At 39.9% G+C, this 22647-nt stretch overlaps 1 protein-coding gene across 1 annotated transcript in view; it reads left to right on the plus strand.

Moving 5' to 3' along the window:
- The window catches only part of LOC127237073 (vomeronasal type-2 receptor 116-like), a 48472-nt gene extending 26257 nt beyond the window's left edge, over positions 1-22215 (plus strand). The window contains exons 5-7 of the mRNA XM_051205109.1: positions 3319-3546; positions 5175-5298; positions 21269-22215. Coding sequence (XP_051061066.1) covers positions 3319-3546; positions 5175-5298; positions 21269-22215 — 1299 coding nt within the window. The remainder of the gene's footprint in view (positions 1-3318; positions 3547-5174; positions 5299-21268) is intronic.
- Positions 22216-22647: the final 432 nt, after the last annotated feature.

A 22647-nucleotide genomic window follows, 5' to 3' on the forward strand; every position in this document is an offset into this window, starting at 1 on the left:
ACTACTTTTAATATTCTTTCTTTATTCTGTATGGTAGGTGTTTTCATTATTATATGTTGAGGAGTCTTTTTTTTTGGGTCCAGCTTATTTGGGGTTCGGTATGCTTCTTGTACTTTCATGGCATTGTCCTTCTTCAGTCTGGGAAAGTTTTCCTAGATGATTTTGTTGAATATTTTCTCGGCACCTTTGAGCTGGGTTTCTTCATCCTCATCTATGCCTATTATTCTTAAGTTTGACCTTTTCATGGTCTCCCACATTTCTTGGATGTTTTGTGTCAAGGATTTGTTGGATTTATGATTTTCTTTGGTTGATGAATCTATTTCTTCTAGCTTATCTTCTGCGCCTGAGATTCTCTCTTCCATCTCTTGAATTCTATTGGTTATGTTTGTGTCTGTAGTTCCCGATTTTTTGTTCAGTTTTTCTATTTCCAGCATTCCTTTGGTTTGTGTTGCCTTTATTTTCTCTATTTCAGGTTTCAAGTCTTAAACTGTTTCCTTCTCCTGCTTAATTGTTTTTTCTTGGCTTTCTGTACTTTCTTTACTTTCCTTAAGGAATTTGTTCATTTCTTCTACTTTTTTGTTTGTTTTTTCTTCCATTTCTTTATGGGATTTTCTCACATCTTCTTTGAGGGCCTCTATCATTTTTATGCTGGTAATTTTTAAGTCATTCCCTTCTGCTCCCTCTGCTTTGTTTTTGTGTTCTGTTCTAGTTGGTGTAGATACCCTAGATTCTGGTGGTGTCATGCTTGTCTTTCTGTTGTTAGGTGTTTTCTTGTATTGCCATCTTCCCATAGCTTCATCCAGTAGGTGTTGGTGGGGTCTCCCCCCCCTCTATGGTACTTCCCCGGTGGGCTTATGTGGGTCAGAGGTTCAATATCTGTTACTCTGGATGGTTCAAGCTCTATAGGAGGTCTCTCTGCAGACAGGGACCCAGGGATGGGGTCAGGGATGAAGATCCAGTAGAAAATGCCAGCAGGAATTCACAGTGGTCCCGCAGAGATAGACGGATCTCTGGGAGGGGCCCAGGACTCCAGCAGAGGACTGGAGGTGGGGGTCAGAGACCAAGCAGGTTGAAATTACGGATGTTTTCACGTGGATAGGCAGGTCTCCTTTGTTCAGAGTTGCTCCAAGAAGTCCCTGAAGTAGTGTGGACTGTTGGCTCCACCCTCTGTCCCAGTGCTCAACCAGAGCAGCAGGACAGTGGGCTGAGTAGGGCACAGGGTAGGGGAAAAAGGCTCGCAGTGGGGATGGGTGAGGGTGTATCAGAGCTCCAAGGGTGCTCTCAATGGGGACAGGACATAGGAGCAGGGGGATCCAGGGCCAACCCAGGGAGTTAAGGGGGGGTTGTAGGGTAGAGGCCGCCCCAATTGTGCTCAGATTCACCTCTAGCCAATGGCTGGTGGAAGAGGACCTTTCCTATTTTTTTAATGTGGGAAAATCTCTCCCTTTTAGCTAATATCTTCCTTTAAGTATTCTTGATTTTCTTTCCAAATCTGCCTACAGTGACAGTGAAGTCTGAACCATAGCTTGTTTAATCAGAGAATTATAGCATGTGGCTGTGAGCTGAGAATGGCTGCCTGAGGGGAAGGACTATAGGGAAAGCCTGCATCCCACAGTGTGATTGGGAGAGACAGAGAGAGCCGGCTGTCTAAAAAAAAAAAAAAAAAAAAAAAAAAAAACCACACACACACATACACACAGAATTGTGTGGAAAAAATACACCGTGTGGCTGGGTGCAGCCTGAATGCAAAGGCAGCCTGTCTGGGGGGGGGGGGGGTAACTCCCATGGTGTTTGGAATCCAGGTATTTCTGGAGTCTGAGTGTCAGCTGAAAACTGTTTAGAGAGGCCATGTCAGTAAATTCTGAACTTGGTCAGAGGCTTGGGGAAAAAAAAACAAAAGAAAACCTAGCCAGCTGGGCAGAGACTCTGATAGGTGCATCATGTGAAGCTCCATCCTGGACTGATGGTTTCAAAGTCACAGACAAGTGGATTTTTCATGAATTCTTACACCAAAAGTTGAACACAGAACATTATTCAATTAATAAAAACAGAGACAGATATTAGGGTTCGAGCTGAAGATCAAAAAGCACAGCAGCCAACCAAATTAGAGTTCTCAGGTCTATCAAGACTGGGGCAATACTCTCCTAGCATGATTGCAGACTGAATATACTGCACTCCTATCTCCATGCACCTAAGATTCTTCTCTAGTGCAGGGATTAAAGGTGTTCACCACCACTGTCTAGCTTCTATGGTTAACAAATGTGACTTCTGGAATAAAAGATAGTGAACACCACTGCCTGGTTTTTATGGCTGTTTTTAGCTTTGCACTCTGATCTTCAGGCAGGCTTTGTTAGATCATAGGCAAAAATAACACCACATACATTTATGTAGGCAGTACACACTAATATAAATAAAACAACATAGGAGCCAGGATGACTATGTAAATAGATGTACTTGAAGCCCTTGAGAAAACCCAGGTTAAGTTCCCAGTATCTACAAGGCAGCTTAAAACTATCTTTACACCACTTCCATGAAACCCAGAACCCTCTTTGGTCTTCACTGGCAAAACACAAATGTTTAGTGCACATATATACATGTAGGAAGGAAAGTCATATACAAAACAAAAATAAATTAATCTAAACAATAAAGAATTATTTTTAAATATCTAGTTACAACGCAGAACATTGTATATTAATTTTTCTCCAATATTGTTCATATCGAAGTTGAGAAGGACCCAATGCAAATGGAAAAAATGGATGGCTGCAGAAGGTGTCTATATATTTTCCTGAAGTATAAATGGCACACAAATATTTAATATGCATTTTTCATGAATTTAGAGCTTAGGAGAAACTCCTCCTAAAATTATTGTGTCAAGAAACTCTGTATATATAAGAGTACACATATCTACCTACATAGCAATACACACATGTGTTCATTGTATGCCATAAGGGAGGTAAATACCTTAGCACCTATAAAGCCATGGACATAAGGATGCTTCCATTTTTTACTCCAGTTTCACTCTGAAAACATCTATATTTTCTAGTTGTAGACATTTTTCTTTTGCTGGGGAGAGACACAAGGCATTGTTCTCACTAAGAACATGCTGCACATTGTGGTATGTTCCACCCCATAGGTAACTCCTATGTGAATTTAATGGGGAGAAAATTACATCTAACTGCAACAACAGCGAAGACAATTACTCAAATGAAGACTCTACCAAGAAAGCCAGAGTAAGGTGAGAGAAAGAGGGATGCTCTTAGGAACATCCAGTGAGAAACTTGCATTCACCGCTCATACCCAAATGATATCTCTCCACAGCTTCATCCATTTCTGAGGAAAATACAATTTGCAAATGCAGCTGGAGATCAAATATGCTTTGATGAGAACAAGAATCATGTGGAAAATTATGATATACAAAACTTTTTGGGATATACTAATAATGATTCATTTCTAGTTAAAGTAGGAGAGTTTGTCTCCAAGAGTCCACAAGATCAAGGCTTGTTCATCAATGAAGATTTGATCAAGTGGCCAAGCAACTTTAATAAGGTCTGGTTGAATATAAACATTTCATATGTCATCAAATATCTGAAAAGAGTTATGAAAATTCATTGTGTGATGTGTCTTTGAATTTTAAAATAATTTATAGATTCTAAGTTCTTATCTGTGCTGTGAGCATGTGTGTGCATGCTCATGCATGTGAGTGCATGTTTCTATTGAGGCAATGGTCAGCACTGTTTACATTCCTTTGTTTTGTCCATTTTATTATAAACATAATCTCTCTTTGGGTTTAGCTGTACCTACTGGACAGTATTCCCAGGCATTCTCCCTGTCTCCATGACTACCATACTGGGATTACAGGCATATAGTTTTGCCCCTTACTTTTCTACACTTCCCTTCTCCATGATCAAGTTTAGGACCTCATGTTTATGGGGCAAGCACATTAAATACTGGGCCATCTCTTTAGTTTACTTTGATGTCTTTAATTCAGAAATAAATCAATCTTTAAAATTTCACTTTGATAATTAAACATATTCATATAAACAAAGCAAACACATATCATTAGCTAATTCCTCTAGATAGAATGAGTTTGATTGAATTTGAATTCATGTGTGTTTTCATGCTTCAATGAATGAATAAATCAGTGTTCAAGACTTTATAAAGGAGTCTGCATGTGTGTGTTTCTGTGTTCATACATATGCACATAAATGTGTGTATACATATACACAGGTTTATTATACATTAATGCTCTCATTTAACACAACTCCTACACAAACAAGCCCATACTCCTTCAAACAAATAAATGAATTGTGGATTTTATACAAATCTTCTTTATAACCAATGTTTGTGAACTGCCTGATTTGTGTTCTGGAGGTGATCACGGGTTTCTCTGTGAGAGCAGTATGTACTCTTAATTGCTGAGCCATTTCTCCAACCCCATATACCAGTTAATATGTGTATATTTATAAGACAGAAACTGAGTCTAACTTATAGCAAGAAGCATATTTAAGGAAAGGTAATAAAATTTCTTAGCATTCACAAATTCTAAAAGTATTAGCATACTGAAGTTGTGTTAGAATACAGTGGTTAATGTGGTTAACTAAGGAGCCAATTCATGAAAATCTTAAATGATGACATCACTAATGTTTGGAAGAAAAATTAGAACCCTATATGCATCATGGGGAGTCAAGAGTGAACATCACAGGAAAATCTACATATGAAGGAGTCAGGAGAAGCCTTGACCATCCACCAATGGCCAAACCCTCTCTTATGGAAAGGGAATCAGAGTGAATAGTTGGACTACAGGCCGGGGAAAGAGATTGGCAACAGTGACTTGGTTTCTGTCTGACTTCAACTGCTCCACAGTTCATACAAGGAAGGAATTCTGGGTTGTTTTTATCCCAGAAGGGAAAATTCAGTTATTAAAGACATTTAATAAAGATAGCAGAAGTTAGTCACAGTTTACTCAACATAAAGAAACTTTGAACCTTTAGTTTAGTATCTGGAAGTGTGGTAACTTCAACTCTACACTCTACACACCATATAGAGTCTTCACAGTCTCACATAATTTCATACAGCTCTCATAGTCTAAGTTAAGTTTAAATTGTTTAGCTTAAAAATATTCACCCTGTAATGGATGTGCAAAATTATGATGAGAATTTCTGTGTGTTCCTCAGACTCCTCAATCTGTATGTACACAGAGCTGTGGTCCGGGTTTCTGGAAACTTATAGAAGAAGAAAGACCTGTCTGCTGTTTTTCTTGTGTGTTTTGTCCAGAGAGGCACATTTCCAACCAGACAGGTAGAAAAATAATACCTTTCCCCAAACTTCATGTGAATGAAGAGGGAGAAAGCCAAGAAGTGACCAAAGTGTTGTAATGCAGCACTGTTGTCCATGTCTCTTTCACTCATTTCTGTATCCATTAATAATCATTGCTGTGGCACACAATGTGGGGACATTTGATTGGCAGCCTCATGATGTTGTGTCACCTGTGTCACTACTTCCAAAAACTGCCTTTGTTTACATGACACTGTCCCCACAGATATTGCAGTACCCATGCTATAGCCTGCCCAGGCATTATGTGGTGTGCCAATGTCCAGGGTACATGTGTCTTCCTTGAATAAATGTATCCAATGATTCTTTTTGAAAATACATTCAGGGCATGTACATGTGGGGGTGTTTCCTAAATATATCACACACATAATTAAGTTTACAACATTATAGTTGTCATTTGGAATAGCAAATCTAGTATGAAACACAAGTCTTTGTTAAGGAAGGTCCAGCTGCCTATAGATCTAGGTCTAGGTTTTTGTTCAGCCCTAATATCATATTGCATGGACTTAACAATAATATTCAAGAATATACACACCTGTATTCCAGAGAATTTGAAAATTCAAAGGAAATGGACAAATTTCTGGATAACTATCATTTACCAAAATTAAATCAAGAACAGATAAGCAACTAAATAGACTTATAACTTCTAATGAAATAGAAACAGTCATCAACAGACTCCCAAACAAAAATAATCCTAGAGCCAGATGGCTTCAGTGCAGAATTCTACCAGAAATCCAAAAAAGAGCTAATATTAATACTCCTCAAATTGTTTCAGACAATATAAGCAGAAGGTTCATTACCAAACTCTGTTTACGAGACCACAATTACCTTGGTACCCAAGCCACACAAAGACACAACTAAGAAAGAGAACTACAGACCAATATCCCTCATGAACATTCATGCAAAAGTACTCAATAAAATACTGGCAAATGCAATCTAAGAATCAGAGAAATCACCCACCATGACCAAGTAGGCTTCATCCCTGGGTTGCAAGGATGGTTCAACACATGAAAATCTATCAATGTGATCCATCATATAAACAAACTGAAAAAGAAAAACCATATGCTCATCTCACTAGATGTTGAAAAAGCCTTTGATTAAATCCAGGAACAAGATAATGCTTATCTATCTATCTATCTATCTATCTATCTATCTATCTATCTCTATCTATCTACCTATCTATCTATCTATCTATCTATCTATCTATCTATCTATCTATCTCTTCGATGTTGTATTTGAAGTTCTAGCTAAAGCAATAAGACAGCAAAAGGAGATCAAGGGGATACAAACTGGAAAGGAAGAAGTCAAATTTTCAATATTTCAGATGATATGATAGTTTACATAAGCGATCCAAAAAACTCTATCAGGGAACTCCTACAGCTGATAAACACCTTCAGGAAACTAGCAGGATACAAGATAAACTAAAAAAATAATTAGTATCCCTACTGTATACAAATGACAAAGGGACTGCTAAAGAAATAGCCACAAACAACATAAAGTATCTTGGGGTAACACTTACCAACTGTGTAAAATACTTATATAGCATGAACTTTGTGTCTTTAAAAAAAGAAATTAAAGAAGATACCAGAAAATGGAAAGATCTCCCATGCTCTTGGTTAGGTAGGATAAACATAGTAAAATAGCAATCTTGCCAAAACAATATACAGATTCAATGCAATCCCCATCAAGATCCCAACACAATTTTTCACTGACATTGAAAGGATAATAATCAACTTTATATGGAAAAACAAAAGACCCAGGATAGCCAAAACAACCCTGTACAATAGAAGAACTTACTTCAGGAGGCATCACCATCCCCGACTTCAAGCTATACTATAGAGCTATAGTCCTGAAAACAGCATGATATTCTCACAAAGACGGACAGGTAGGTCAATGGAATCAAATCGAAAATCCTGATATTAACAGATACCTGTGAACACCTGATTTTTTGAAAAAACAGCTAAAAGTATACAATGGGAGGAGGAAAGCATTTTCAACAAATGGTGCTGGCACAACTAGATGATGGTGTGTAGAAGACTGCAGATAGACCCATGACTATTGCCACACACAAAAGTCAAGTCCAAATGGATCAAAGACCTGAACACAAATCCAGCCACAGTGAACCTCTTAGAAGACAAAGCAGGAAGTACCCTTGAACAAATGGGAACAGGAGACTGCTTCCTGAACACAACTCCAGTAACACAGACACTAAGATGGACAATTAATAAATGGGACCTCCTGAAACTGAGAAGCATCTGTAAGGCAAAAGACACAGTCAACAAACCAAAATGGCAGCCTATAGAATAGAAAAAAAAGAATCCTCACCAACCCCACATCTGACAAGAACTCAAGAGACTTGTCATCAAAACACCAAATAATCCATTTAAAATGTGGGTCAAAGAACTGAATAAAGAATTCTCAATGGAGGAATCCAAAATAGATGAGAGACACTTAAAAAAGTGCTCAACATCCTTAGCCATTAAGGAAATGCAAATTAAGGCAACTCTGAGATACTATCAGAATGGTTAAAATGAGAAACACCAATAACAGCTTATATTGGAGAGGATGTGGAGAGAGCGAAACACTCCTCCATTGCTGGTGGCAATGTAAACTTGTACAGCCATTTTGGAGATCATTATAGCAGTTAGTCTGGAAAATGGGAATCCGTCTGCCACAGAACCTGGCAATACCACTGTTACACATATATCCAAATGATCCGCATACATGCAATGAACACAGCTGTTCAACTATGTTCATAGCTGCATTATTTTTCCTACTTAGTACTGGGGGATGATTTCTCTAATGTTTTCTTGGATTTGATTTTATTAGTGAGTATTTTTGCAACAATGTTTGAGGGATATTGGTCTGTGTTCTCTTTCTTACGTATGTCTTTGTGTGGCTTGGGTACCAAGGTATTTGTAGCCTTGTAAAAAGAGTTTGGCAATGACCTTCTGCTTCTATTGTGTGGAAAAATTTGAGGGATATGGTTAATAGCAGTTCTTTGAATTTCTGGTAGAAATCTTTACAGAAACAATCTGGCCTTGGGCTTTTTTTGATTGGGAGTCTTTTGATGACTGCTTCTATTTCACTAGAGGATATAGGTGTATTTAAATTGCTTATCTGTTCTTGACTTAATTTTGGTAAATGATTATCTATCCAGAAATTCATCCATTTTCTTTGAATTTTCAAATTTATTGTAGTACAGCTTTTCAAAGTATGATCTGTAGATTCTCTGAAATTTCTCAGTGTCTGTTGTTATGTTCCCCTTTTCATTTCTGATTTTGTTAATTTTCTTGTTCTCTTTCTGCTTGTTGGTTACTTTGGATAAAAGTTTGTCATCTTGTTGATTTTCTGGAAGAAATAACTTTATATTGATTCCTTAAATTTTTCTCTTTGTTTCTACTTTATTGATTTCATCCATCAATTTGATTGTTTTCTGTTGTCGACTCCTCCTGGGTGAGTGTGTTTCTTTTTGTTCTACTGTGTATAGTTGTGCTTTTATTCTGTATTGTGACTATCTTCCAATTTATCCATGTGGCACTTAATGCAATAAATTTTCCTTTTAGTACTGCTTTCAAAGTGTCCCATAAGTTTGGGTTTGTTGTGTCTTCATTCTTGTTGAATTCTAGAAAGGCTTAATTTCTTTTTTTTTTTTATTGCTTCCTTGAACTATGAAGGGTTCAACTGTGCATTGTTCAGTTTACATGAGTTTGTAGGCTTTCAGAGATTTGTGTTGTTGTTGAATACTAACTTTAAACCATGGTGGTCTGATAAGCTACAGGATGTTATTCCATATTTATTTATTTATTTATTTATTAATCTGTTGAGGTTTGTTATATGGTCGATTTTAGAGAAGGTTCCATGTGGAGCTGATAACACTGTATATTCTTTGTGTTAGGATAGAATGCTCTGTTTTTTAAAATCCACTTTAAATCAGGATTCACACAGCAGTTTCTTTGTGCTATGTGTATTTTTTCCCTTTTTTAAATTTAAATTTGTAACAAGGTTGTTTTACATGTCAATCCCATTTCCCTCACTATCCTCCTATCCTCCCCTATAACACAGAGAATACCTGAGACCATATCCTTTCTGCTGTCCAGGGAGGGGTAAAGCCTACCATGGGGAGCCTTCAAAGTCTGTCATATCATTTGCGGAAGGGGACAGGCCCTCCCTCATGTGTCTAGGCTGAGACTGTAACCCTCTTTGTGTGATGGGTTCCCAAAATCCATTCATATACTAGGGATAAATACTTATCTATTATCAGAGGCACTATAGACTGCTATGTCCTCCTAATAAACACCCATTTCAAGGGGTCTGGGTTGGTCCTGTAATGGTTTCCCAGCTATCAGTCTGTGGTCCATGGGATACATTTGTTTAGGTCATCTGATTCTGTAGGTTTCTCCAGCCTGGTCTTGAGCTCTTTGCTCATTACTCCTCCTTCTCTGTAACTGGATTCCAGGAGATTAGCTAGTATTTAGCTGTGGGTGTCTGCTTCTGCTTCCATTAGCTAATGGACGAGGGGTCTAGGATCCCATATATGGTAGTTATCAATTTCATTATCATGGAAGACCATTTAAGGTAGCCTTTCCACTATTGCTTAGATTATCAGTTGGGTTCATCCTTGTAGATCTCTGGGTATTTACCTAGTGCCAGACTTCTCTTTAAATCAATAATGACTCCCCTCAATTATGGTATCTCTTCTCTTGCTCTTGTCTATTTTTCTCCCAACTCAATCTTTCTGCTCCCTCACATACTCGTCTCCTCTCCTCTTCTACCCTCCTATTTCTTCTAACTCCCTCTACCCTTCCTAAATGCTCCCAATTTGCTCAGGAGATCTTGTCCATTTCCCCTTCTCCAGAGGACCATGTATCTCTCTCTTAGGGTCCCCCTTGTCTCCTAGATTTTCTGGCAGGGTGAAATGTAGGCTGGTAATTCTTGGCTCTAGGTCTAAAATACATATATGAGTGATAAGATGCTGTGTTTGTCTCTTTGTGACTGGGTTACCTCACTCAGGATGGTTTCTTCTAGTTCCATCCATTTCTCTGCAAATTTCAAGGTTCCATTGTGTTTTTCTAATGAGTTGTACTCCATTTTGTTTATGAACCACATTTTCTCTATCTACTCTTCATCTGAGGGCATCTAGGTTGCTTCCACATTATGACAATTACAAATACTGCTGCTATGAACATAGTTGAACAGATGTTCTTGTTATTTGAATATGCATCTTTTGGGTATATGCCTCAGTGGAATCACAGGATCTTGAGGTTGATTTATTACCATTTTCCTGAGAAACCGCCATACTGATTTTCAAAGGCCTACAAGTCTTCACTCACTCCAGCAGTGGAGGAGTGTTCCCATTTCTCCACATCCTCTCCAGCATAAACTGTCTCTGATGTACTTACTTTTAGTCATTCTGAAAGGAGTAAGATGGTATCTCACAGTTGTTTTGCTTTGAATTTCCCTGATGGCTAACAGTGATGAGCACTCTCTTAAGTGTCTTTCAGCCATTTTTGATTCCTCCACTTAGAATTCTTATTTTAGTTCTGTATTCCACTTTTTAATCAGAATATTTGGTGTTTTTTAACTAGCTTCTTGAGTTCTTTGTATATTTTGGATGTCAGCCCTCTGTCAGATGTAGGGTTGCTTAATACCTTTTCCCATTCTGTGGGCTTCCATTTTGTCTTATGGACTGTGTGCTTTGCCTTACAGAAGCTTCTCAGTTTCAGACAGTCTCTTTCATTAATTGTTGATCTCAGTGTCTGTATATCTGGTGTCATGATCAGGAAGCAGTCTCCTGTAGCAGTTCATTTGATGGTAACTCCCAATGTCTTTTCTCAGAGGTTCAGTGTGGCTGGATTTATGTTGAGGACTTTTATCCATTACAACTTAAGTTTTCTGCATGGCAATGTATATGGATCTATCTGCAAACATCTACACACCAGCATCTATTTATGCCAGCACCATTATTTGGATATACTTCCTTTTTTCCACCTAGTATATGGTCGATTTTGAGAAAGTTCCATGTGGAGCAGAGAAGAAGGTATATTCTTTTGTCTTTGGATGGAATGTTCTATAGATGTCTGTTAACCCCAGTTGAGACATAACTTCTGTTAGTTCTTTTGTTTCTTTGTGGTCTTGTCTAGTGTTGAGAATGGTGTGTTGAAGTCTCCCACTATAAGTGTGTGAGATTTTATATGAGCTTTGAGTTTTAGTAGCGTTTCTTTTAGGAATGTGGGTGCCTTTGTATTAGGGGCATAGATGTTCAGAACTGAGACTTTCTGTTGATGGATTCCTCCTGCGATGAATACGAAATGACCGTCTTCATCTCTTTTGATTAATTTTGGTTTAAAGTCTAACATGTTAGATATTAGAATAGCCACGCCTCCTTGCTTCTTGGTTCCATTTGATTGGAATATCTTTTCCCAACCCTTTACCCTGAAGTAATGTCTATCTTTGAAGCTAAGATGTGTTTCTTGTATGCAGCAGAAGGATGGATTCTGTCTTCGTATCCATTCTGTTAGCCTGTGTCTTTTTATAGATGAGTTAAGACCATTAATGTTGAGGGTGAGTAAGGACCATTGATTGTTGATGCTTGTTTGATTTAGGTTTGTTGTTGGCAGTGGTATTTGAATATATTTGTTCTGCTTCACCCTAGGTTTCTGGTGTAGTTGGATTATCTGTTGCCTACATTTTTGTGGGCGTAGTTACCTTCCTTGGGTTGGAATTTTCCTTCCAATACTTTCTGTAGGGCTGGATTTGTATATATGTATTGGGAAAAATCTGGTTTTGTCATTAAATATCTTGTTTTTTCATCTATAGTGATAGAGACTTTTGCTGGGTATAGTAGCCTAGGCTGGCATCCGTGTTCTCTTAATACTTGTAGAACATCTATCCAGGACCTTCTAGCCTTGAGGGTTTCCATGGAGAAGTCAGGTGTAATTTTGATAGGTCTGCTTTTATATGTTACCTGTCCCTTTTCCTTCGCTGCTCTTAATATTCTTTCTTTTTTTATATAATTTTTTTATTTAATTTTATATAACAAAGTCCAATTAAATGAAAACAAACATTTATACACAATATTTAGGAATTTGGGCATCGTTCTTTCCAATCTACTTCCTGCTGATAAGGGGCGCTGTCTTGGGGGATTCGAAGAAGATTCAGATATCCTAGCTGTAGTCTGTAGGGCTGTTTTGTCCAGCTGTTTGGAATGTAGGATCAGCTTGTACTCTGTTTCAGGTGGTCTGGCATGATCAAACCACATTAGTCTGGAAGGAATTTTCATTTTCTGTGGAAACAAAAATAGAAATCTTTTCCGCAGTAACTTGTCCTTCAACTTAAATTTTGGAGTCAAAGCATTTTTTTTTAAATTTAATTTATTATTTTACATGTCAATCCCAGTTCCCTCTCCCTCCCTCCCTCCCTCCCTCCCTTCTTCCCTCCTTCCCTCCCTTCCTCGCTTCTTCCCTCCCTCTCTCCTTTCCTCCCTTTTACCCTCTCTACCCTCTCACATGCAGTCTAACCACCCTCCCCTCCTATCCCCCCACCACAATTCCATATGTAGGGGAATGCTATCCAGTTGGGGTCATGTAGATCTGACAGGTCATGTGAGGTAGGGACTAGGGCTTCTCTCCTGTCTCTAGATTAAGGCAGTTATCCCTCCATGGGGGATATGTTTGCAGAGTCCTTTTATGCACCAGGGATACATCCTGGATCCACTGTCTGAGGTCTCTCAGACTGCTCAGTCCTTCTGGCTGAGACCCATATTCAGGGAGGCCTGAGTCAGTCCCATGCTGGCTTCCCAGCTATCAGTCTAGTGGCCTTTAGCTCCTCCTTGTTCAGGTAAGCTGTCTGTATGTGTTTCTTCCGGATGGTCTTGTCCTCTCCATCTGCATCTGGGTTCTAGTTCGACTCAGTGTTTATGTATGGGTGTTTGCTCCTGTTTTCAACAGGCATTAGTTGAGGGCTCCATGGAGAAGTTAGTTGTTGATCTCACTCTCCGGGAAGGGCATTTATGGTAGGCTTTCCACAGAAGCTCAAATTGTTAGTTGGGAGCAGTCTTGTAGTTCTCTAGACCTTTCTTTGTGTTCAATTTTATCTTCAAACCAATATTGGCTCCCTCTTTTATGTTCTCTCTCTCTCTCTCTCTCTCTCTCTCTCTCTCTGTCTGTCTGTCTCCTATCTTCTATTCCTAACCAGGCTCAATCTTCCTGGTCACACATGTTTTCCTTTCCTCCCCCTCATATTCTCCCACTTCTCTCTCCATTTGCTGCCCCCCCACTTCACCTGAGCTCTGGGGGACTTGTCCCTTCCCGGTTCTGTGAGGGACTTTATATGAATCTCTTAGAATACACTTTGTATCCTAGTTCCTCTAGTGGTGTGAATTATAGGCTGGTGATCCTTTGATCTAGGTCTAAAATCCATATATGAGTGAGTACATACTGTGTTCCTCTTTTTGTGACTGGGTTACCTCATTCAGGATGGTTTCTTCAAGTGCCATACACTTGCCTGCGAATTTCAAGATACCATTATTTTTTTCTGCAGAGTAGTATTCCATTGTGTAGATGTGCCACATCTTCATTAACCATTCTTCAATTGAGGGGCATCTAGGTTGCTTCCAGGTTCTTGCTATTACAAATAGCGCTGCTATGAACATAGTTGAACAGATGTCTTTGTTGCATGGATGTGAATCCTTTGGGTATATGCCTAAGAGGGGGATTGCCGGGTCCTGTGGTAAACTAATTCCCATTTTCCTGAGGAAACGCCATACTGATCTCCAAAATGGCTGTATGAGTTTGCACTCCCACGAGCAGTGGAGGAATGTTCCCCTTTCTCCACATCCTCTGCAACATAAGTCATCACTGGTGTTTCTAATTTTAGCCATTCTGGCAGGGGTAAGATGGTATCTCAAAGTTGTTTTTATTTGCATTTCCCTGATAGCTAAGGATATGGAGCATTTTCTTAAGTGTCTTTCAGCCTTTTTGATTTCCTCCATTGAGAATTCTATCTTCAGTTCTGTACCCCATTTTTTAATAGGGTTATTTGGTGTTTTGTTGACTAGTTTCTTGAGTTCTTTGTATATTTTGGAGATCAGCCCTTTGTCGGATATAGGATTAGTGAAAATCTTTTCCCAGTCAGTGGGCTGCCGTTTGGTCTTGTCAACTGTGTCCTTTGCCTTACAGAAGCTTCTAAGTTTGAAGAGGTCCCATTTATTAATTGTTTCTCTCAGTGTCTGTGTCTCTGGAGTTATGTTCAAGAAGCAGTCTCCTATAAAAATTTGTTCAAGGGTACCTCCGACTTTCTCTTCTAAGAGGTTCAATGTGGCTGGATTGATGTTGAGGTCTTTGATCCATTTGGACTTGAGTTTTGTGCATGGCGACAGACATGGGTCTATCTGCAGTCTTCTACACACACTCATCCAATTGTGCCAGCACCATTTGTTGAAGATGCTGTCTTTGCCCCATTGTATAATATTAGCTGTTTTGTCAAAAATCAGGTGTTCATAGGTGCGTGGATTAATATCAGGATTTTCAATTCGATTCCATTGGTGTACCTGTCTATTTTTATGCCAATACCAGGCATATATACCAGAACTATAGCTCTGTAGTAGAGCTTAAAGTCAGGAATGGTGTTGCCTCCTGAAGTTCTTTTATTGTTTAGGGTTGTTTTGGCTATCCTGGATCTTTTGTTTTTCCATATAAAGTTGATTATTATCCTTTCAAGGTAGGTGAAGAATTGTGGTGGGATTTTAATGGGGATTGCATTGAATCTGTAGATTGCTTTTGGCAAGATTGCCATTTTTACTATGTTTATCCTACCTAACCAAGAGCATGGGAGATCTTTCCATTCCCTGGTATCTTCTTTAATTTCTTTCTTTAGAGTCACAAAGTTCTTATTATATAGGTCTTTTACTTGTTTGGTAAGCATTACACCAAGATACTTCATGTTGCTTGTGGCTATTGTAAAGGGTGATGTTTCTCTGATTTCTTTCTCTGCTTCTTTGTCATCTGAAAAAAATAGGGCTACTGATTTTTTTGAGTTTATCTTGTATCCTGCTAGTTTTCTGAAGGTGTTTATCAGCTGTAGGAGTTCCCTGGTAGAGTTTATTGGGTCGCTTATGTAAACTATCATATCATCTGCAAATAGCGACAGTTTGACTTCTTCCTTTCCAATTTGGATGCCCTTGATCTCCTTTTGTTGTCTTATAGCATTAGCTAGAACTTCTAGTACGATACTGAAGAGATATGGAGAGAGAGGACAACCTTGTCTTGTTCCTGATTTTAGAGGAATTGGCTTAAGTTTGTCTCCATTCAGTTTGATGTTGGCAGTTGGTTTGCTGTATATTGCTCTTATTATGTTTAGGTATGTTCCTGTTATCCCTGACCTCTCTAATACCTTTATCATGAAAGGGTGTTGAATTTTGTCGAAGGCTTTTTTCGCATCTAGGGAGATAATCATATGGGTTTTTCTTTTTAAGTTTGTTTATACGGTGGATCACATTGATAGATTTTCGTATGTTAAACCATCCCTGCAATCCAGGTATGAGGCCTACTTGATCATCGTGGATGATTTCTCTGATGTATTCTTGAATTCGGTTTGCCAGTATTTTATTGAGTATTTTTGCATCGATGTTCATCAGGGATATTGGTCTGTAGTTTTCTTTCTTAGTTGTGTCTTTGTGAGGCTTGGGTACCAAAGTTATTGTGGCCTCATAAAAAGAGTTTGGCAATAAACCTTCTGTTTCTATCTTGTGGAACAGTTTGAGGAGTAGTGGTATTAGTTCTTCCTTGAATGTCTGGTAGAATTCTGCACTGAATCCATCTGGCCCTGGACTTTTTTTCGTTGGAAGGCTTTCGATGACTGCTTCTATTTCATTGCAGTTTATAGGTCTATTTAAGTTGTTTGTCTGTTCTTGATTTAATTATGGTAAGTTATAGTTATCCAGAAACTTGTCCATTTCCTTTGAATTTTCAATTTTTGTGGAATACCGATTTTCAAAGTATGACCTGAACATTGTATGGATTTCCTCTGTGTCTGTTGTTATGTTCCCCATTTCATTTCTGATTTTGTTAATTTGCTTGTTCTGTCTCTACTTTTTCGTTAATTTGGATAAAGGTTTGTCTATCTTGTTGATTTTCTCAAAAAACCAACTCTTTGTTGCATTGATTTTTTTGTATTGTTTTCTTGGTTTCTATTTTGTTGATTTCAGCCCTCAAGTTGATTATTTCCTGGCGTCTACTCCTGCGGGGTGAATTTGCTTCTCTCTGTTCTAAGGTTTTCAGTTGTGCTGTTAATTCTCTTATGTGACTATCCTCTGTTTTCTTCATTGCACTTAGTGCAATGAACTTCCCTCCTAGCACTGCTTTCAAGGTGTCCCATAAGTTCGGGTATGTTGTATCCTCATTCTCGTTGAACATTAGAAAGTCTTTAATTTCTTTCATTATTTCTTCTTTGACCCAGGGGTGGTGCAATTGCACATTGTTAAGTTTCCATGAGTTTGCAGGTTTTCTGCTATTTGTGTTGTTGTTGAATTCCAATTTTAAAGCATGGTGGTCTGGTAAGATACAGGGGACTATTCCTATTCTCTTGTATCTGTTGAGGTTTGTTATGTCTCCTAGTATGTGGTCGATTTTAGAGAAGGTTCCATGTGGAGCAGAGAAGAAGGTATATTCTTTTGTCTTTGGATGGAATGTTCTATAGATGTCTGTTAGCCCCAGTTGAGACATAACTTCTGTTAATTCTTTTGTTTCTTTGTTGAGTTTCTGATTTGTGGTCCTGTCTAGTGTTGAGAGTGGTGTATTGAAGTCTCCCACTATAACTGTGTGAGGTTTTATATGAGCTTTGAGTTTTAGTAGTGTTTCTTTTACGAATGTGGGTGACTTTGTATTAGGGGCATAGATGTTCAGAATTGAGACTTTGTGTTGATGGATTTCTCCTGAGATGAATATGAAATGACCGTCTTCATCTCTTTTGATTAGTTTTGGTTTGAAGTCTAACTTGTTAGATATTAGGATAGCTACGCCTGCTTGCTTCTTATTTCCATTTGATTGGAATATCTTTTCCCAACCCTTTACCCTGAGGTAATATCTATCTTTGAAGCTTAGATGTGTTTCTTGTATGCAGCAGAAGGATGGATTCTGTCTTCGTATCCATTCTGTTAGCCTGTGTCTTTTTATAGATGAGTTAAGACCATTAATGTTGAGGGTGAGTAAGGACCATTGATTGTTGATGCTTGTTTGATTTAGGTTTGTTGTTGGCAGTGGTGTTGTCAATATATTTGTTCTGCTTCACCCTAGGTTTCTGGTGTAGTTGGATTATCTGTTGCCTACATTTTTGTGGGCGTAGTTACCTTCCTTGGGTTGGAATTTTCCTTCCAATACTTTCTGTAGGGCTGGATTTGTAGATACGTATTGGGAAAATCTGGTTTTGTCATTGAATATCTTGTTTTCTCCATCTATATTGACTGAGAGTTTTGCTGGATATAGTAGCCTAGGCTGGCATCCGTGTTCTCTTAATACTTTTAGAACATCTATCCAGGACCTTCTGGCCTTGAGGGTATCCATGGAAAAGTCAGGTGTAATTTTGATAGGTCTGCCTTTATATGTTACCTGTCCTTTTTCCTTCGCTGCTCTTAATATTCTTTCTTTATTCTGTATGGTAGGTGTTTTCATTATTATATGTCGAGGGGTCTTTTTACTTTGGTCCAGCCTATTTGGGGTTTGGTATGCTTCTTGTACTTTCATGGGCATGTCCTTCTTCAGATTTGGAAAGTTTTCCTTGATGATTTTGTTGAATATGTTTTCAGCACCTTTGAGCTGGGCTTCCTCACCTTCCTCTATGCCTATTATTCTTAGGTTTGGCCTTTTCATAGTGTCCCACATTTCCTGGATGTTTTGTGTTAAGGATTTGTTGGATTTATGATTTTCTTTGGTCGATGAATCTATTTCTTCTAGTTTATCTTCTGCACCTGAGATTCTCTCTTCCATCTCTTGAATTCTATTGGTTATGCTTGTGTCCGTGGTTTCCGATTTTTTGCCCAGCTTTTCAATTTCCAGCATTCCTTTGGTTTGTGTTGCCTTTATTTTCTCAATTTCAGTTTTCAAGTCTTTAACCGTTTCCTTCACCTGGTTAATTGTTTTTTCTTGGCTTTCTGTACTTTCCTTAAGGAATTTGTTCATTTCTTCCAGTTTTTTGTTTGTGTTTTCCTCCATTTCTTTAAGGGATTTTCTCACATCTTCTTTGAGGGCCTCTATCATTTTTACGATGGTGATTTTTAAGTCGTACCCTTCTGCTTCCTCTGCTTTGTCATTGTGTTCCATTCTAGTTGGTGTAGATTCCCTAGATTCTGGTGGTGTCATGTTTGTCTTTTTGTTGTTAGGTGTTCTCTTGTCTTGCCTTCTTCCCATAGTTTCTTCCAGTAGGTGTTGGTGGTGTCTCTTCCCTCTCTCTATGGTCCTTCCCTGATGGGTTTATATGGATCTGAGATTCAATATCTGTAGCTCTGTGTTCCAAGCTCTCTAGGAGGTTTCTCCGCAGACAGGGATCCAGGGATGGGGTCAAGGATCCAGAAGAAGATGCCAGCAGGTACTCACAGTGGTCCTCTGGACAATAACTGGCAGAAGAGGGCTGAGCTTGAACTTGAGAAGGTTTTGTAGGGTAGTGGGATCTCACTGGAAACTGGTGCTCTCCCGCTGAGACCTCATTCTTTGGCAGGGGCCCGGATTTTGGGGGTCAAGTATCTTGCCCGCAGGAACTCCAAGTGGATCTGCAGAGATAGGCGGATCTCTGGGAGGGGCCCGGGACTCCAGCAGAGGACTGGAGGCGGGGTCAGAGACCAAGCTGGTGGAAATTACAGGTGGTCCTGCGTGGATAGTCAGGTCTCCTTTGTTCGGAGTTGCTCGGAGAGGTCTCCCAAGTAGGGTGGACTGTTGGCTCCACCCTCTGTCCCAGTGCTCAACCAGAGCGGCAGGACCATAGGTGGGGTAGGGCACAGGGTAGGGGGGGTAGGCTGGAGGTGGGGATGGGTGGGGGTGTATCAGAGCTCCAAGGGTGCTCTCGATGGGGACCAGAGACAGGAGCAGCAGGATCAGGGCTTTTAATATTCTTTCTTTATCTTGTATGCTAGGTATTTTCATTATTATATGTCGAGGAGTCTTTCTTCTTTGGTCCAGCCTATTTGGGGTTCGGTATGCTTCTTTTACTTTCATGGCATTGTCCTTCTTCAGACTGGGAAAGTTTTCCTCGGTGATTTTGCTGAATATGTTCTCGGCACCTTTGAGCTGGGCTTCTTCACCTTCCTATATGCCTATTATTCTTAGGTTTGGCCTTTTCATGGTGTCCCACATTTCCTGGATGTTTTGTGTTAAGGATTTGTTGGATTTATGATTTTCTTTGGTCGATGAATCTATTTCTTCTAGCTTATCTTCTGCGCCTGAGATTCTCTCTTCCATCTCTTGAATTCTGTTGGTTATACTTGCATCTGTAGTTCCCGATTTTTTGTCCAGTTTTTCTATTTCCAGCATTCCTTTGGTTTGTGTTGCCTTTATTTTCTCTATTTCATGTTTCAAGTCTTGAACCGTTTCCTTCACCTGCTTAATTGTTTTTCCTTGGCTTTCTGTACTTTCTTTACTTTCCTTAAGGAATTTGTTCATTTCTTCCAGTTTTTTGTTTGTTTTTTCCTCCATTTCTTTAAGGGATTTTCTCACATCTTCTTTGAGGGCCTCTATCATTTTTATGCTGGTAATTTTTAAGTCATTACCTTCTGCTTCCTCTGCTTTGTTGTTGTGTTCCGTTCTAGTTGGTGTAGATTCCCTAGATTTTGGTGGTGTCATGCTTGTCTTTCTGTTGTTAGGTGTTTTCTTGTATTGCCGTCTTCCCATAGCTTCTTCCAGTAGGTGTTGGTGGGGTCTCCCCCTCTCTCTATGGTACTTCCCCGGTGGGCTTATGTGAGTTAGAGGGTCAATATCTGTAACTCTGGGTGGTCCAAGCTCTATAGGAGGTCTCTCCACAGACAGGGGCCAGGGATGGGGTCAAGGATGAGGATCCAGTAGAAGATGCCTGCAGAAACTCAGAGTGGTCCCGCAGAGATATGCAGGTCTCTGGGAGGGGCCCGGGACTCCAGCAGAGGACTGCAGGTAGGGGTCAGAGATCAAGCAGGTGGGAATTATGGGTGGTTCCAAGTGGATAGGCAGGTCTCCTGTGTTCAGATTCACTCCTAGAAGTCCCCCGAAGTAGTGTGGATTCTAGCCAATGGCTCTAGCCAATGGCTGGCAGAAGAGGGCAATGGCTGGGCTGATACTTGGGATGTTTCTGAAGGATAGTCAGATCTCACTGGGAACTGGTACTCTCCGGCTTAGGCCTCTTTCTTTAGCAGAGGCCCTGCTTTGCGTGTCAAGGTTCTTGCCTGTGGGAACTCAGAGTGGACCCACAGAGATAGGCCGATCTCTGGGAGAGGCCCGGGACTCCAGCAGAGGACTGTAGGTGGGGGTCAGAGACCAAGCAGGTGGAAATTACAGGTGGTCCTATGTGGATAGGCAGGTCTCCTTTGTTCAGAGTTGCTCTGAGAAGTCCCTGAAGTAGAGTGGACTATAGGCTCCACCCTCTGTCCCAGTGCTCAACCAGAGTGGCAGGACAGTGGGTAGGGTAGGGCACGGGTAGAGGGGGCAGGCTCACGGTGGGATGGGTGGGGATATATCAGAGCTCCAAGGATGCTCTCGATGGGGACAGGACACAGGAGCAGCATGATCAGGGGCCAAACCAGGGAGTTCAGGCCGGGGGCTAGTAAGGGGATTTCTAAACAGTTATTATCCTTGGCACTATAGTAAAGTAGAATGTGCCTGGCTACACACTCATAGTGCAGTGGAAGACACTCATAGTGCAGTGAATAGGGAATGAGTAAATAATTGTAGAAGCTGAAATGTTGGTTCATTTTCTCTCATAGATCAGCAAGAATGCATGCCTTGCCCAATTCAAGAGTACCCAAACACCGAGAGAAACAACTGCCTTCCCAAGTCAGTGACATTCCTGTCCTTGAAGGATTCTCTGGGAAAGGCTCTGGTCTGCACAGCTTTGTGCTTCACTGTCAGCACAGCTGTAGTTTTGGGGATCTTCCTCAAGCATCAATACTCACCCATCGTTAAGGCTAATAACAGGACTCTCAGCTTCATCCTGCTCATCTCCCTTCTCCACTGCTTCCTGTGCTCCTTTCTCTTCATTGGCCAGCCAAGCACAGCCTCCTGCATATTGCAACAAATCACATTTGCACTTGCTTTCACTCTGGCTCTTTCCACTGTTTTGGCCAAAAGTATAACTGTAATTCTGGCCTTTAGCGTTGTAAAACCAGGGAGAACAATGAGAAGACTGTTTGTCTCTGGCATCTATAACTCTGTCATCCCCTTGTGTGTCCTGATCCAGCTTACTCTCCTGGGAGTCTGGATGGGAACCTCACCTCCCTATGTTGAAGCAGATGCACACTCTGCATATAGTTACATCATCATTTTGTGCAACAAGGGCTCAGTCACCTCTTTCTATTGTGTGCTGGCATACTTGGGGATCCTGGCCCTGGGGAGCTTCACTGTGGCTTTCCTGGGTAGGGATCTGCCTGACACATTCAATGAAGCCAAATTGCTGACATTCAGCATGGTGATGTTCTGCAGTGTCTGGGTCACCTTTCTCCCTGTCTACCACAGCACCAAGGACAAGGCCATGGTGGCTGTGGAGGTCTTCTCCATCTTGGCCTCCAGTGCAGGGTTGCTAGGGTGCATCTTTTTCCCTAAGTGCTACATAATTCTTCTAAGACCTGATAAGAACTCTTTGAAGTGTTACAAGAACAAAACACAATCCAGAAAAACAGATAATTTTGACAAATATACTAAGTCTTTCTCATAATAACCCTTTAGTAAAGTAAAAAGTTGAAATTTTCACTTGCTTCTCAAGATGTTTTATGAAATGTATAAAAGTGTCTTTAAACTAAAATAAATGATTCCCTCACAATATCTAACTTAGACATAATATATTTCAGAAGATATTGCTGAAAATTCACTACTTATGTATTTATGCTACTTATAAATTTGTGAGCAATTTGCATATTCAAAATTCAATTACATGACAGTAACAGAAATAAATTATATATAAATTGCTGAGGAGTGATGCTCTTATACACTCTAAAGATTTGCCACTCATATTGGCTTAATAAAATGCTGAGTTGCCAGTAGCCATGCAGAAAGTTTAAGTGGGCAACCAGACTAGAATTCTTGGGAAAAGGAAGGCAGAGACACAGTCACCAGGCAGATGCAGAGGAAGCAAGATGAGAATGCCTTA

This window comes from Phodopus roborovskii, unplaced genomic scaffold (assembly GCF_943737965.1).
Source record: "Phodopus roborovskii unplaced genomic scaffold, PHOROB, whole genome shotgun sequence".
NCBI lineage: Eukaryota > Metazoa > Chordata > Mammalia > Rodentia > Cricetidae > Phodopus > Phodopus roborovskii.